This window comes from Psammomys obesus, unplaced genomic scaffold (genome assembly GCF_907164565.1).
Source record: "Psammomys obesus unplaced genomic scaffold, mPsaObe1.curated_primary_1811, whole genome shotgun sequence".
Taxonomy (NCBI): Eukaryota; Metazoa; Chordata; class Mammalia; order Rodentia; family Muridae; genus Psammomys; species Psammomys obesus.
The window spans coordinates 3,263,608-3,279,111 of record NW_026596415.1 but is presented as its reverse complement, the minus strand read 5'-3'; the positions used below and the strand labels follow the sequence as shown (position 1 = coordinate 3,279,111).

Sequence of the window (15,504 nt, the reverse complement as noted above, 5' to 3'; positions counted from 1 at the left end):
ATGCCACTGAACCCTCCAAACCTAGGATTGCTGCTTGCCTGCATTCCATTCCCCTTAGGGGCCTGGTTTTATCTGGAGCTGGCCAGGCAGGCACTGACCTGTGGTTTGGAGCCAAGCAAACTGTCAGGGATTGTTAAATGGATGGTTGAGTTTGCAGAAATTCATTTTAAGCTAGAGGCTTCAGTTAATAGCACACTCTAGAGTTGTTTTTCCTAATGCTGGGTCCTGGGCTGGCTCCAGTTTTGGTTTCTGTGGACTTCAGGTAGTTCTGTGCCTGTCCCAGCTTTCAGGAAGCCCTCATACACTTGCATGCCTGTTTGAATATATAGAGGAGTGGCAGACAGGTGAATGTTTAGGAGGGACATCTGCCCCACAAAGAGGGATGCCTCATTGTGGGTGGATCCTGGGACCCGTGCTTTGTAAGCATGGAGTACATGGGGAACATGGACTAGGTAGGCCACTGCTGGCTACAGATGGTCCAGGAAGACAAGCCAGGAGGCCAGAGTTAGGTGTGGAGATGATAGAGCCTTCCTCACCAGGCCTCAGAATGTTGGGAGAGTCACTGAAGGAATAGGTGTGAAGATGTTTCACCAGCCACTGGGTGACACCCCTAGGTAGGACTGTGGCAAGTGTAGGGATGGGTGGGTGGATGCTAGTCTGGTCTGAGGGCCTTTGTACTGTCTCCTCTAACTTTCTGCCTTTTGTCATAGTGAGGTCATAACTCTAAGGCTACTACTACCTGGTCACAGAATGTTGGCCTGGCCATGCCCATTTTTACTCCCCATGCCACCCTGGTCTAATTTATTCCAAGTTCTGAGGAATGCAAATGTTTTGTGTGGTCTCTGCCCTTACTTTTCTCCCTCAGAGAAATGCAAAGGCCCTTTCTCTCTCACCTCCCCTTCTGTGATTGTTTCTTCTCTCTTTCTCTTCCTTTCTTTCTCTTTTCTTAAAATCATTCATTCATTCATTCATTCATTCATTCATTCATTCATTCATTTTTGAGGTAGGTCTCACTAAGTAACTCTATCTGGCCTGAAGTTTGCTTTGTAGACCAGGTTGGCCTTGAACTCACAGAGATCCACCTGCCTATGCCTCCTCAGTGTTGGAATTAAAGGTGTGCACCGTGTGTCCCATCTTTGTATTACCAGACCCCAGAACAAGGCTTGGCACCAAGGAGCTGTACACTGGCTGTCAGTGGAAGGGCTCAGAAGGCCTGGGTAGAGGCCCAAGAACCCGGGGAGGACATGAGAATCTAATGGGCTTTCTCTGACCTCATCTCTCCATGGGCATGTTCTCAATCTTCTATTTCTCTGCTTATTGAGAAATTCAATTCAATGCACAGCAATTGCAATTTAATTGAAAATTTTGTCAACTCTAGATAGACATTCATGATGTAATCTCTTACACTGCAATAAGGAACAAGAATAAGAATTCACATGGCAGAAAGTAACAGGCCATGAAATTATAGTTTCCAACTGGGCAGGCTGGTGGATTTAGCCTCTGAGAATATTATCTTGCTTTTTGCTTTGTAAACTGTGTGATATGAACTAAGAGTTGAGACCTGTGGACTGGATGTAGTTACCACCAGCCCTTCCCTGCAGGATTGATTTGTTTTTAAATTGGCATTGCATCAGCTGCTGGTTGGTACCCTTTCCCAGGTTCCTCCAGCACTGGTTCAGAGGGCATCCCTGACATACGTGAATCAAACATAAATGAAGGTGGGGCTTTGAGAGCTTCCAAGTCTGCAAATCCAGGTGTCTCCTGGAGCCACATCTGGCTGCTCACATGCAGCCCTGGAACCCATTCTGCTGCCGCTCACTTCCCACCTGCTTCTCCTGCAGGGTGACCTGTCTGTGCGCCCAGTTTGAAGCTGTCCTTCAGCATGGCATGAAGAGGAGCCGAGGATTAGCGCTTACAGCAGCAGCCATCAAGCAGGCCGCAGGCTTCGCCAGCAAAACCGAGACAGGTACTTGATGTCTACTTCTGCCTTGCTGCTAGTTTTGTCTGTCTTTCCATAGCAGGCTCACTGTGTGGGTCTGGGATTGTGCTTGTGTGCCCAGAAATCTATGGAATAAAAAAAGACAAGGGAAATAGTGTTGTCTGGCCCCTTCATTTAAATGAAGTTACTTTTTGTACTCCTTGTTGCCAGCACCTCTGGGTTTGGTGGCCTACAGCCACGGTGCTTATTATGGTGTGGCAGTTATTGGGAAGCTAATAATCTGTCTTAATTTGATGCATGGGGATAGCATGGCATTGCATAATTAAATGTCTTTAGCAGCACCAGAAACCCCAAAGATCTCCAAGTTCAGAGTTCTATGGTTATCCATTTCAGTGTTGTGAAAGACTGTCCCCGAAGATAGGGGCACTTGGTGCTTAGTAGGACCTTGGCTCTTTGATAACCTTGGATGTAAGCTAACTCTGTTTCCCAGAAGCAGCATAGGCCTTCGCTGCTCCCACCGGGTGGGTGAGGAAGCCTGCAGGTGGATGTTTTGCTCTGGCCATGAACTTGGAAATGAGTTGGCCATGAACTATGGAGATGGCCAGGCATCTCTGCATCCTTCACATACCTTTCTTGTGGGTGTCTTCTCCAGTCCCTGACTCTTCCTTATCCCCATGCTGACACAAACATTGCTGCCGAGGAGAAACATGCTGTCTTCCCACTAGCCCTCCTCACACCAGAAATCAGAGCAGATGTGTGGGTTGGGGGTATCTGTGGAAATCTGGCAAGGGGTCTCTATGTACCTTGTACACACATTCTTGTCAGAAGCCTTTATGACATATGGCCTCACCAGTGGGGCTGCCTGCTATTGGACCTTCAATCTTTGGTCTTGAGCTTGCAGTCCTCCTGCCCCAGTCCCCTCCATGCTGGGTGACACCGTACTTAGTTCTAGGCCTTCCTTATTTTCTTTCAGCTCTCAAGCAAGCTTTTGATTTCTGTTTATCTAATGAGTAGCTCATATTCAGAAATGAATGTGGTTCTTTGGATCAAAAGATTGGTTCTGGGGGAATTCCTTTCACTTCGGAGTTTCATGATGAATTTTCTTTAGTGCTTCAAGGTCTCCTTTAAAAGCCAGCAAAAAAATCAGACATGGCGGTGCATGCCCATAATTGCAGCACTAGGGGGTTGGGGGCAGCCTGGGCTGTATGAGACCCTGTCTCAAAAACCAACCCAAAGCCAAACCGAACCCACACAAACAGGTAAGGAGGGGCTAACCAAGAGAATCTGGTACAAAGGCCTCTGTCTGATGTCAGCTTCTGCCAGCAGCCTTGCCCACTCAGATGTTAGTGTTTAGTATATAGTGCAGTCTCGTAGCTTTCTTGGGATGCACCCCAAGCCTTCCTAAGCGAGGATCAGTTTGGGCAGCTTGGTAAGATTTTCCCAGGGTCCCCTGAATTTGCTGAGCCTCCTTTTCTCTTTGTTGTCATCTCTTTGTTTCCATGGGGCTTCCAGTGGGTGAGGTCAGCTGCTGGCCACAGAGGCAAGCTGGATATGGGGTGATTGTGACCTTGTGGGAGCTCGCTTTGAGCTTCAGTACTTTCAGCACACAGGGAAAGTATGGTCTCTGAGGGGGTTGGCAGGATGTGCTGATGGCCTCCTTGAAAACACTGGCTTGTATTGCTCGGATGAGTGACCCTGCCTCCCCAACATATTGAACTTTGACCATCTCCCCCACCTTCTCCTCAGGCTGTGACCTTTTGGCCACACAGGGAGATTAGTGCTCTCTGTTCCCGCACACTCTAGGATTTTTTCCTCTTGTTCCTTAGCTCTGATAATCAGGAAAGCCTGGTGCCTTTGTAGGGTCCTGGGTGCCCCACCTGCCTCCGCTTAGCATGCATTTTATGTCTGCGCCTCAGAAGGTGGGGGCGCAGGCACTGCCGCTTTCTGCTGATTTGGATGCACAGCTCTCTGTGCCAATTAGAGGCTGGAAACGGAGTGTAGTCCTGGGGTGGCTGCCAAGACTTCGTTTGTCATCTCTGTTGGCTGCCTTAATTAACCATTCACTGGCTGCTAGACTGGCCTTGGCTGATTAAGACTGCTTTCCTTGCAGGGAGTGATTAAAAGTCTCCCAAGGGAGGAGGCTGGTGGTTTATCAGCTGAGATCAGGTCAGTGGCTTCTTGTGGTTTGTCTGAGAGCCATGGGACAGAATGAGAAGCATGAAATCCAGAGAGAAGTGCTGGGGAGATAGGAGGTCCCCTCACCATGATGTAGCATAAAGGTTGTGACCTGTGGCTTAAGTTGGACCGGGTTGACATCTTAGTGACTTGTCAGACAGGAGCTCGTGGAGACGTCTCTTTCCTGACCCTCTGTTTTCTCAGTCATAGGTCCCACCTCACAGAAGGGTAGTAGGGGCTTGTGAAAAACATCCAGCCCAAGTTTGGGCAGCCCACATTTTAGCCGTCTTCTGAGTATTTGATAGTGTCTTCGCTTTACCGAATAATGACAGAGCTCAGGAGGCTGCTGTGTTAGTTCTGCTTACAGATGAGAAGCATGATCTTTTTCAAGTTGGCACTAGCTCAGTGGTAGTAACCTGCTTATCTATCTATCTATCTATCTATCTATCTATCTATCTATCTATCTATCTATCTGTCATCTACCTACCTACCTATCTACCATGTTTTTTGAGCCAGGGTTTTTCTGTGTAGATTGCCTAATATGTGCGAGTTCATATGTTCAGTCCCCAGCACCACAGCAAAAAACAAATTAGTTTTCCTATGACGAGAGAGAAGCTCCACCTCAGAATAATGACTGAAAACAATGATCATGTTGGTGGAGAATGCTGTGTTCCTGCCAAGGATGTGGCTTGCATTTGGTCCTTTGAGGTTGGGCATGACTGAGTTTAGTAACCTGTTCATCTATCTTTCTGTCTGTCTGTCTGTCTGTCTGTCTGTCTGTCTGTCTGTCTGTCTGTCTATCTATCTATCTATCTATCTATCTATCTATCTATCTATCTATCTATCTATCTTCTTACCCACCTACTTACATACCTACCTACTTACCTACCCATCATGTTTTTTGAGCCAAGGTTTTTCTGTGTAGCCCTGGCTGTGCTAGAACTCACCTTGTAGACCCGGCTGGCCTTGGACTTACAGAGATACATCTGCCTCTGCCTCCTGAGTGCTAGTATTAAAGGTGTGCACCACCATATCTGACTTATTTTTATGTTTCTAACATTTAAAAATTGTGGAGTTTCATGTTCAAATAGGGGTTTCTACTTTAAGTTTCAGCCTGCTGTCCTGGCTCCACATTTGCTTGGTGACTATGGCTGGAGCTGAGTACTGGCTCTGCAGGTTGGTAAAAGGTGTTTCCCCTCATTCCACTCATGGTACACCTTTCCCTTCTGCCCCTGAAGCCTGAGGTAGTGTTGGAGGTTGTCTGTGCTCTTCCTTGTCAGGGTCAGGAGGTGAGCACTTTTTATCCCACACACTGGTATTTTACTTCTGTTCTTTCCAGATCGTGGTCTTGATAAAGGAAGTCAATTTGAACATTCATAGTTTTTGAGGCCTCACCTTCCAGAGTCCCACTGTGATCTGTCCTGAGTGCTGAATGAAGACGCTGAAGTATTTTATGTGTGTGTGTACCTGTGCATGCATGTGTGGAGGACAGAGGTAGATAATATCAGATGTTTCTTCTACTGCTTATTACTTTCTTCTTCTGCCTTTTTAGTCTCCCTGTTTTTGAGATAGGGTCTCGTTACATCTGGAGCTCACTAGTTGACTAAACTGGCTGGGTAGTGAACTTCAGGGATCCTCCTCCCACTCCCAGTTCTGGGATTACAGGATCAACACACATATATAGCTACTTTACCTTCTTGTGTGTGTGTGTAAATGCCATGGCTTGAATATACAAGTCAGAAGTCAATTGTGGTAGTTGGTTCTTTTGTTCTACTCTGCAGATCCCAGAGATTGAACTCAGGCTTGGTAGCAGACACCTTGACCCACTGATTCATCTTTTCATGTTGAAATAGGGGGTTCAGTCCGCATATCACTTTTTCTTGAGGGTGTTGGGGATTTGAACTCAGGTCCTCATGCTTGTACAAAGCACTTTCTTACTGAGTCATTTCCCCATACTCAGGGTGTATGTTTGTAACCTCAGCTTTGATGAAGCATTGAAGTTAATCCGCAAAAGCATAAAGCAGCTCCATGTAGACTCATTGTTCATTAGCCACTCATGTTCCTACTGCTTGGGGTCATCACCCCAGCCTTGCCCAGCGCTTCTGTGTTTTTCACACAAGGTTTTATTTTGCCTCATTTTGAAAGAAACTTCATGCCTCATTTGTGTATGGTCTGAGCATTGTTTTGTGAAGTTCTGCTGGGCTGTGGGGTACCAGTAGCTGACTACCTCCACTGACGGTCAGTGCTTTATAGTCTATTGATCTGCTTCACTAATGATTGCATTGGGCCATTTTAACTTTGGGGCTGTTATGGGTAATACTTGTGGAGCTGTTTTTGTGTGTTTCGGAGGTAAATTGGTGAGTCATGGGGCTCAGTCCTAGACTGGAGACTGAGGTTCAGCTTCTGTCAGGAGGTGGTCTTGTATCTGACTTAGGGTGGTCCACATCCTCACCTATACCTACTGTTAACCTCAGGGTTTTGTCATTTTCTGATGACTAATATTGTTAACTCTGTTTCTTAGGCTTGTCTGCCACCCAGATACCCTCTTTTATGAAGTTGCTAAAAATTTTGGCCCATTTTTCTCTTGGATTGCCATTCTTCTAATTTATATGAGTTCTTTACATATTGTAGATATAAATCCTTCATTCCCAGTACATAGGCTCTGCAAACTTCTCCCACTCTGTAGTTTACCTCTCTCCATTAAATGATATCTTTTGATGAACGGAAGTACTCCATTTTCATAACCTAATTTATTTTTCATCTTATCAATTGGAATTATCTGAATCTGTTTAAGAAATCTTTGCTTTTCCTAAAGCCACGAGGATTGTTACACAGTTGGTTGAGTCTTGTGTGTGAGGGCTAGGATTTTATTCTTCCCTTACAGAGGTCTAACTGATGAAGAGCTTTTTATTGGCTATTCTTCAGCTGCCTTGAAACATCCCTTTGGTCATAAATCCAGTGTTCAGGTATTTTTTCTCTTCTGGACATCATATCTTGATAGCCTTTTAACCCTTGTGCCAAGAGCACTGTTGTGTCTGAACTTCTAGCCAACCACCAGCCTCTTGGGCAGTTTAGTTGTCCTCCCTTGTAAAAGGACTACCCTAGCTGGGCCTGATGACTGTTACATTCCCTCATGGAAGGATGGGGAGGGTCAGCACACTCTCACTTGAGTCTCTCCCTACCAGCTTTTGTTTATAGTTCTGCCTTAACTGTATGTGGAGGGGCTACAATATATTGGGGGAAAACTAGAGGAGGGTGCTCAATTTCTGCAACTCTGGGGAAGCCCTCATCCCTGCTGCAGACAGGATTTCCAGGGTTGGCCTATTGGGGTGGGGAGAGAAGCACCTACAGGTAAGGATTCCATCCCCTGTGCTCTATGGAATACCAATAAGCTCATTGTTTCCCCAGAGTGAACTTTGGTAGAATCATGCCTCAATTTGTCATTGGCACCTCAGGAGGAGAGGTAGACAACGTGTCATAGTTAGGGTTTCTAGTGCTGCGATGAGGCATCATGAAACAACTTGGGGAGGAAAGGGTTTATTCAGCTTATACTTCCACATTACTGTTCATCACTGAAGGAAGTCAGGGCAGGAACTCAAAGAGGGCAGGAACCTGGAGTTAGGAGCTGATGCAAAGGCTATGGAGGCGTGCTGCTTACTGTCTTGCTCCTCCTGGCTTGCTCAGCCTGCTTTTTCTTTTTTAATTTTTTAATTTTAATTTTTTCAAGACAAGGTTTCTCTGTGTAGCTTTGGCTGTCTTGGACTCACTTTGTAGACCTGGAACTCACAGTGCTCCACCTGCTTCTTACTTCCCAGAGTGCTGGAATTACAGGTGTGTGCCACCATACCCAGCTTCAGCCTGCTTTCTTAAAGCACGCTGGACTACCAGCCCAGGGATGGCACCACTCACAGTGGGCTGGGCGTCCCCCTTGTATCACTAAGACATGCCCTACTGGCTCTGTAGCCCTGGCTTAACTCAAGGTCTTTCCTTCTCTGCCTCACAGATCCTTTGCAGATAATGAACTTTCCTTTTTCCTTTCTTGCTTTGTTGCCCTGGGCACCCTCCAATGTGCTGCTAAACTGCGCTGGAAATGTGGGCTTGCTTGTCCGTGGTCCTGAGTGTTTCTTTCTGTTAAATAGCTGGTAAGAGTTTCTACCCATAGCTCTCTTGCATTTTATCATCTGCTCTTTCTAAATCTGTTGAGATTGGGGTCTGTATTAGGCCACTCTTTTATGCCCAGACCTAAGCTAATTCAGTTGTATAGTGACATGTTCAAATGTATCGTTGGATTTAACTTTAAGCTTTTACATAATTTTTATGGAATGGATTGCTTGTTATTTGATGTTCTTTTTTTTTTTTTTTTTTTTTTTTTTTTGTGGGCTGGGGGAGTAAGAACAGGGTCACCCCATATAATCCTGGCTGTCCTGGAACTCACTATGTAGACCAGGTTGGCCTTCAATTTACAGATATCTGTCTGCCTCTGCCTCCCCAATGCCACCATGTCTAGCTGTTATTTGACTTTCTCCTGACAGAGTTTTTCTGTGTATCCTTGGCTTGTCCTGGACTCCCTTTGTAGATCAAGCTGGCCTCGAAATCACAGATATCACCCTCCCTCTGCCTCCCAGAGTGCTTAGATTACAGGAGTATGACACTACCCCTGGCTACTTGATTTTCTTAAAATTTCCTTTTTATCATTTGAAACAATTGTTTGTCTGGCTTCATAAAACAAGATGCTAAATGCTTGTTTGTTCATTTTTACTGTGTGGTTAAGTTTATATACAATGGGCATTTTTTCTTCCTCAAGTATAATAATGTGAAGAACTTGTGAATTCTTTTTCCCACCATGGTTATTATTTATCACGTCCACACATATGATGGGCATAAGATGGCTGGGTTGTCTCAGCATCTTTCATTCTTAACTGTGGAAAGCACTTTTGGTGGTTTTAGACCTAAGTGAGATGTCATTGAGCCTGCAAATTCTTTGTAGAATGTTTCCCAGCATAGATGTCCTTTCTTTAATAGGTACAGAACTGTTTGGCTTTTCTGCTGTATCACTGGTAAGTTTGGTGAGCTGTGTTCTATAACGAAGCTGCCTGTTGTTTTTAACATTTCAGATCTATTAGCTTGGACTTGTTTATATTGCTCATTAACCATCTTCATTGAAAGTTACGGGGGTGTGGCATTTTATTTTAAATGGAAGAAGTATATTACTTACAATTCTGAGTCAGGTGATGGTCAGCCTCTGGAGAGGACTCTTGAGCTGTGTGGTACTTGTTTGCTCTGTATCCTCCAGTAGAGAAGCAGGATTATATGTTAAACATTTCTTTTACCTATTTACTTGGGGAGGGTGGTTGGAATGCGTGTCACTGTTCATGTGTGAAGGTTAGAAGACAAGTTGTGGGAGTCAGTTCTTTTTTTTTTTCCCCCATGGTTATAGGTACTGGAAATAGGTCTGGCTTGGTGGCAAACATCTTTATTCACTAACCTACCTTGCCAGCCTGGAGAGTTTTTGTCTAACCATCCCTAACTTAACACATGTTAGTAAGAGATATATGATTATTAGCAGTGGCTGCGCTTTGCATATGGTTTGAGGGTGTTTCCAAAGGCTTATATATTGGGAGCTTGGCCCTCAGTGTAGCCATGTTGTGAGGTAAGGTCATGGATGGCACTGCCCTTGGTGAGGATTGGGACCCCCAGGGAATCCTCTGGAGATGGTGCTTATAAAGAGCAAACCTGGCTCTACCCAGGCCTCTTCCGTATGTGTGGATCCTGAGGAAACACTTCCCAGAAGATTGGGCCTCAATGATGTTGGTCTCATCATCTTAATCACAGCTGATTCTTTAGCTCCAGCTGACCAGGATCAGATTCTCCCTCCCACCCCAGTTTATTTTTATTTTTTTAAAACTTTTTATTGAGTGTTTTACATCATGCACCAGCCCCACTCATCTCTCTGTCCCCTCATATCTGTCCTTCACTGTTGCCACCCCTAAAATAAAACACACACACACACATACACACACACAAATACATGCTGAGTCTATTTAGTGTTATATGATTTTAGGGCTGACCATTCGGTATGTATCAATTAGGGGTTCATCCTTGGGGAAGACTGATTCTCTCCCTACCCCCGCTTTCAGGGGTGGTTTGTGGTTAGCCTGTAGTTCTTTGTCTAGGAGTGGGGCCCCTTGGGATTGCCTCTTTCCATGGTAGTAGGTCTGTTAGTGTTGTTGTTGTTGTTGGGTCTTCTTTAGGCAGCCATTTGTTGTGGTGAAAAAATGTTTTTTCTGTCTATTATCTTCTTTCCATGCCCAGTTCTTCCCCAAACTCCTGATGGTTAATGCAGATGGTCAGCTTGACTGGTCAAGAGTCATTTAGGAGGTGAGCCTCTGGGTCTGCCTGTGAGGGGTTTTCTTGCTGATGTTAGATGTAGTAGGAAGCCCTGCCCTAACCATGGGCAGCAGCATCCTAAGAGCTTGGTTATAGACAGAAGGAAAAGGAGAAAAGCTGGGTGCAGTGTCACATACTTGCAATCCCAGTACTCGGGAAGGCAGAGGCAGGTTGATTTCTGTGAAGCCAGCCTGGTCTACAAAACCAGGCAGCCAAGTTCAGGGCAGCCAAGGCTACACAGAGAAACCCTGTCTTGAAATACCAACAACAAAACAAAACAAACAAAACAAGGCTTCCCAAGTAACCAGCCACTTTAAGCTCCTGCTGCCTGGGTATCTTGAACTGTGAGCCAGAATGAACCTTTCCTTCCTGGATTGTTTTGCTTGTATCAGGCATTTTGTCATAGCAACAATAAAGTAACTAGAGCACCCTCTGCCCAAGCTTCTGTTCCAGTGTATCTTTGTGAAAAACTGAGTGGTGGTGAGGAGTCCCAGTGGGTAAAGTGCTTGCTGCATAAGCAGGAAGGCCTGTGTTCAGATCCTGAGTGTCCACAGACAGGTCATGTGGGACCCCATCATAGGAAGAGGTGGGACAGGCAGATCCTGCAGGCCGGCTAGTTAGCCAGTTTAGGGGAAATGGTGAACTCTGGGCTCAGTGAAAGGTTTTGTCTTGGAAAATAAGGTGGAAGGCCCATGAATTGGCTCAGCTGTGCATTGGTCTCCTGCAAATGTAGAAGTGACTCCTGTAAGTGTGCTCCGACCTCCACCTCTCACACATGCCGTCACATCATATATAAACACACAATAGAAGGTGGAGATGAAGACGAATGTTGACAGCCAGCCTCCAGAAGTGCACTCACCCACATGTATACATGAATGTATACATGTGCTGACACCATACACAATTATGGTAGAATAGGCATAATAAAATGTATTATTCTAGCCACTGAGAGTCTGCTGCTTGGGGTCGGAGAAACCGCTCAGTGGTGTAGAGAGAGTGTCGCTGCTGCAGAGGACCTAGATTTGATGATTTGCACACCTGGTGGCTCACAATCTGTAACTCCAGCTCCAGGGTCTTAGACCTGGCCTCCATGGGCACTTGAGTCACACCTGGTGCACAAATACACATGCAGGTAAAACACTAACACATGTGAAATTAAATCCAAAAAAGAGCCTATAGCTCAGCGGCACTAAATACTTCTACACCATGTCAATATTCCTAAACTGAAATGATGTCATTAAAATGCTAATTCTAAGTTCTTTCCCCCAGCCCCCACCCCTGGTAGCCATCAGCCACCATTCTACAACTGTCAGTGAGCTTGACTACCATAGCACTTCATGTAAGTGAAACTTGTACATGTCATTGACCATATGCCTTTCAGGGTCACCTCCTACAATGTCAACCCCCTCCTTTAAGGCTGAGGCGTATTACAGCGTATATATAGAATGTATTTTCTTTTTTCCAGGTTGCTTGTTAGCTGTTGTGAGTAATGTTGGAATGAGCATGGTAAATAAATATTTGTCCTTTTTGCTTTTACCTCTTTTGATATTTACCCAGAAGTGGAATGGCTGGATCTTCTGGTAATCTTATGTTTAATGTAAAATTTTATTTTATTTATTTGCATGCTGTGTACATGCACCATTGTGTATTTGGAGGTCAAGGGGCAACTTGCGGGAGGTGTTTTTCTTCCTTCACCACATAGGTCTTGGGGATCAAACTCAGGCCATCAGGCTTGGCTGGCAGGTGCTTTTGCCTATAGAACCATCTCACTGACCTTTTTAAAAATAAAATTTACTTAATGTGTGTGTGTGTGTGTGTGTGTGTGTGTGTGTGTGTGTGTGTGAGCGAGCCTGAGCTCGTGCACACCTGCATGCACCCTCCTTTCTCCACTTGTGGCCCAAGGCTGGATCGCAGGTGTTCAGGCCTGGCAGCAAGCACCTTCACAGTCTCTGGCCTGTGTTTAGCCTTTGAGGAAACACTTACTTGTGGTCGGCATTGTGCACTTTACCCCTCTCTCCTAGCAGTGCAGGGAGTTCAGGTGCTCCCCCACGCCTCTAGTGGATCTTAGTCATCGTCAGCCCTGGCCTTTCTAGAGGGAAGAATACACTGAGAGCATGGTGAGCTAGCACTTCATCTTCATTCCCTCTCTCCAAGTTGCCCCCTTATTTCATCATGTCTCCCCAAGCCTTCTTTGGCTTAAAAAAAAGGTCCACAAAAACTAATAGCCATGCAAAGGGACATGAAGTGCTAGCTCATTGTGGTTTTACTGTATTTTCTTTAGACAATTCAAACTTCTTTTCTTGACCTCCCATCCAGTTGAGCCCAACTGTGCCTCAGCAGCCCTGAGCCTTTCCAATGTGAGCCCTCCCAACGGCATGTCCTGCCCTCCTGCTTGTGGCTTTTCCTGGAAGAAAGGGGCAGGATCCAGCCTCACTGTTGTAGCTCAGAGTATGTACATCATAGAGGAGACAGAGGATTGTGTCAAAATCATGACTTCAACAAAGCGCTAGTTTTCCTGGGAGGCTAAGCCCCAGGCCTCTGCCCTCCACACCTTCCGGTCAGATACTGACTTCTTGAACCTTGGTCTGTTGCACCTACCTCAAAGCAGAATTTATATTTGGATTCATTTAGTCCCCTTGGGTAATGATTTCATTTCTATAGAACAGTGATTTCTGAGGAAGCTACATGTGCCAGGAAAGCCTGGCTGTCTTGGTTGAGTGGGGAGGTCCGCTCTGTCAGCCTCTCCTCTGCACTGTGCTTTCAGTTCCTTCTTGGGGTTTCGTTGTTATTGTCGTGAACTTGCAAATCTACTTCTGGTGAAAGAAACCTCAGAAGGAAGGGTGTCTGCTGACCATGTGGAGAGAAGACAGCTGTGTTTAGGGTTACTGAAGAAGTAGTTGGCAATGGCAAAGAGTGGCTGGCCTCATTGGGAGAGCTGCTGGTTTGCTGTTCCTCAAGCCATCGTCCCCAGACTGTGAGGATGCCCATGGGGCCCTGGAGAGGGACCTTGGCATCTAGGTGGAATGCAAGAAACATGAGTGCATGAGTAGGTTCCAGTATGTTAAGTTCTGGGTGCTGAGGCAGGAGGATTGCAAGTTCAAATGACATACTGCCTCTGTAAAGAGGAAAAACAGTCTGGGACTATAGCTCAGTGGGCAGTGCTTGCTTAGCATGTGCCTACGTTCAATGCCCAGTACTGAGAAGTAGTCTGGTGTAGCTAGGCTAATGTCTCTTGGGGATGTTGTGACTTCTGGCTATTTTAAAGGTATTTCTTTTTGATGTCTCATGAAGACTCATATTTGACACCTGACTTGTCAATTTTTGGTACATGATTACCAGCTTGGAAGTTTCCATGAGACCTTTACCCATCTCAGGATGAATATGCCTCTTCAAAGAAGATGAAGTAGAGATCTAAAAGGAGATGAGTCACAGGTTTTAGAAGGCCTGCTTTCTGTGCAAGCTTGAGGACCTGAGTTCAAATCCTTAGCATCCATGTAAAAAGCTGGGTGTGGCTATACACGTGCCTGCCACTCCAGTACTGTGTGGGACAGAAACTAGGGGACTGCTGAGGCTTGCTGCCACCAGCCTAGCCTCAGGTTCAGTGAGAGAGTCCACGCCATAGACTAATTAAGGTAGAGGGTGATGGAGCAGGGTGCTCTGGCCTCTTCTGGCCTCCTTGTATGCACATGAGTGCACTTATGCCATACCCACATGTTCATATACAACACACATGTACCACTCACACATTACACATGCAAAAATATAACAGGAAAGATTGTGTGTGTGAATATATATATACACCATATATAGTAGGAATGTATATATAGAAATGTATGTATGTGTACATATATATATGTACACACATAATATATATTCCTACTTTCTATAGTGTTCAACATGTTCCCCACTTTTTTTCACATCTGTGTGAAGGAGTAAAGAGTTGGAGTGGCAGATGCCTGGGTTGCACTTCAGATGCTTAGGCAGAAAGATTGTAAGTCTGAGGCTAGCCACATAAGAGAGTGCTAGGCCAGGTTGATATAAATGTAGAAAGTCTCTGGGTTGTCAGTGAGGTGTGGATAGAGAAGGGGGAAAGGAGAGATGGAGAGGGGAAGGAGAGGGAGACAGAGCGAAAGAGAGAGAAAGAGAAAGGAAGAGGAGAGGGAGAAGATAAGGAAGAGAGAGAGAAAGTGAGAGAACACTAGCTGGATTCAGGGGTGCACTCCTGTAATTCCAGCGCTTGGAACACAGAGGCAGAAAGATTAGAGTTCAAGGTTAGTCTCAGCTATGTAGTGAGTCTGAGGCCAGCCTGGAGTACATATCAAGTTATAGAGTAAAACACAGTCTCAAAACAAATATAAAACAAAACACAAACAACAGTCAAGAAAAGAAGTAATTAGGCACTAAGTTATCAACATATAGCATAATGTAGAAGAGCCTTCAAAAGCACTAAGACAAATAGCATATGATGCCACTGATGGAGGCGTCTGCAATAGTAACATGTAGAGACAAGAAGGTGAAGCTACCGGAGGCCAGTGTACTTGTCATGGATTTATCAAAACAAAAACAAAAACAAAAACAAAAAACAAAAAACAAAAAAAAAAACAAAATAAAATGTATCAAGTTGTGCTTGATAGACAAAGCTTTACTTTACTATTTGTCATTCATATTTAAGCCACAGTCCCTCTGCTCTAGACACAGTCTTGTGGCCATCTGGAAGATGCTGGGGTCCCTTCTTGGGAGCCCTGCCTGATGACATCTGCCTCATGGATTGAGTGTGTCCTGGTCTTGAGCCGCAGTTTCCACCCAGTTCTTAGGGTGGAGGAGAGCAGTGTGGGTAGCAGTGTTTGGCTGTGTGTTTGCTGCTAGTGCCAGATGCACTTGCCTGAGTTTGCCTAGTGCCCAGCAACGATCAAACCAGTCCCACTGCTCTTTTCTCCACTTCTGCTTCCTTGTGGTTTTCTGGGGTAGCTTACCCTTGTCAGATAAGAGGAGTTACAGCTGGC

At 45.4% G+C, this 15,504-nt stretch overlaps 1 protein-coding gene across 1 annotated transcript in view; it reads left to right on the top strand.

Moving 5' to 3' along the window:
• The window catches only part of Snx29 (sorting nexin 29), a 425,497-nt gene that overhangs the window by 29,110 nt on the left and 380,883 nt on the right, over positions 1–15,504 (top strand). The window contains exon 4 of the mRNA XM_055597769.1: positions 1,842–1,966. Coding sequence (XP_055453744.1) covers positions 1,842–1,966 — 125 coding nt within the window. The remainder of the gene's footprint in view (positions 1–1,841; positions 1,967–15,504) is intronic.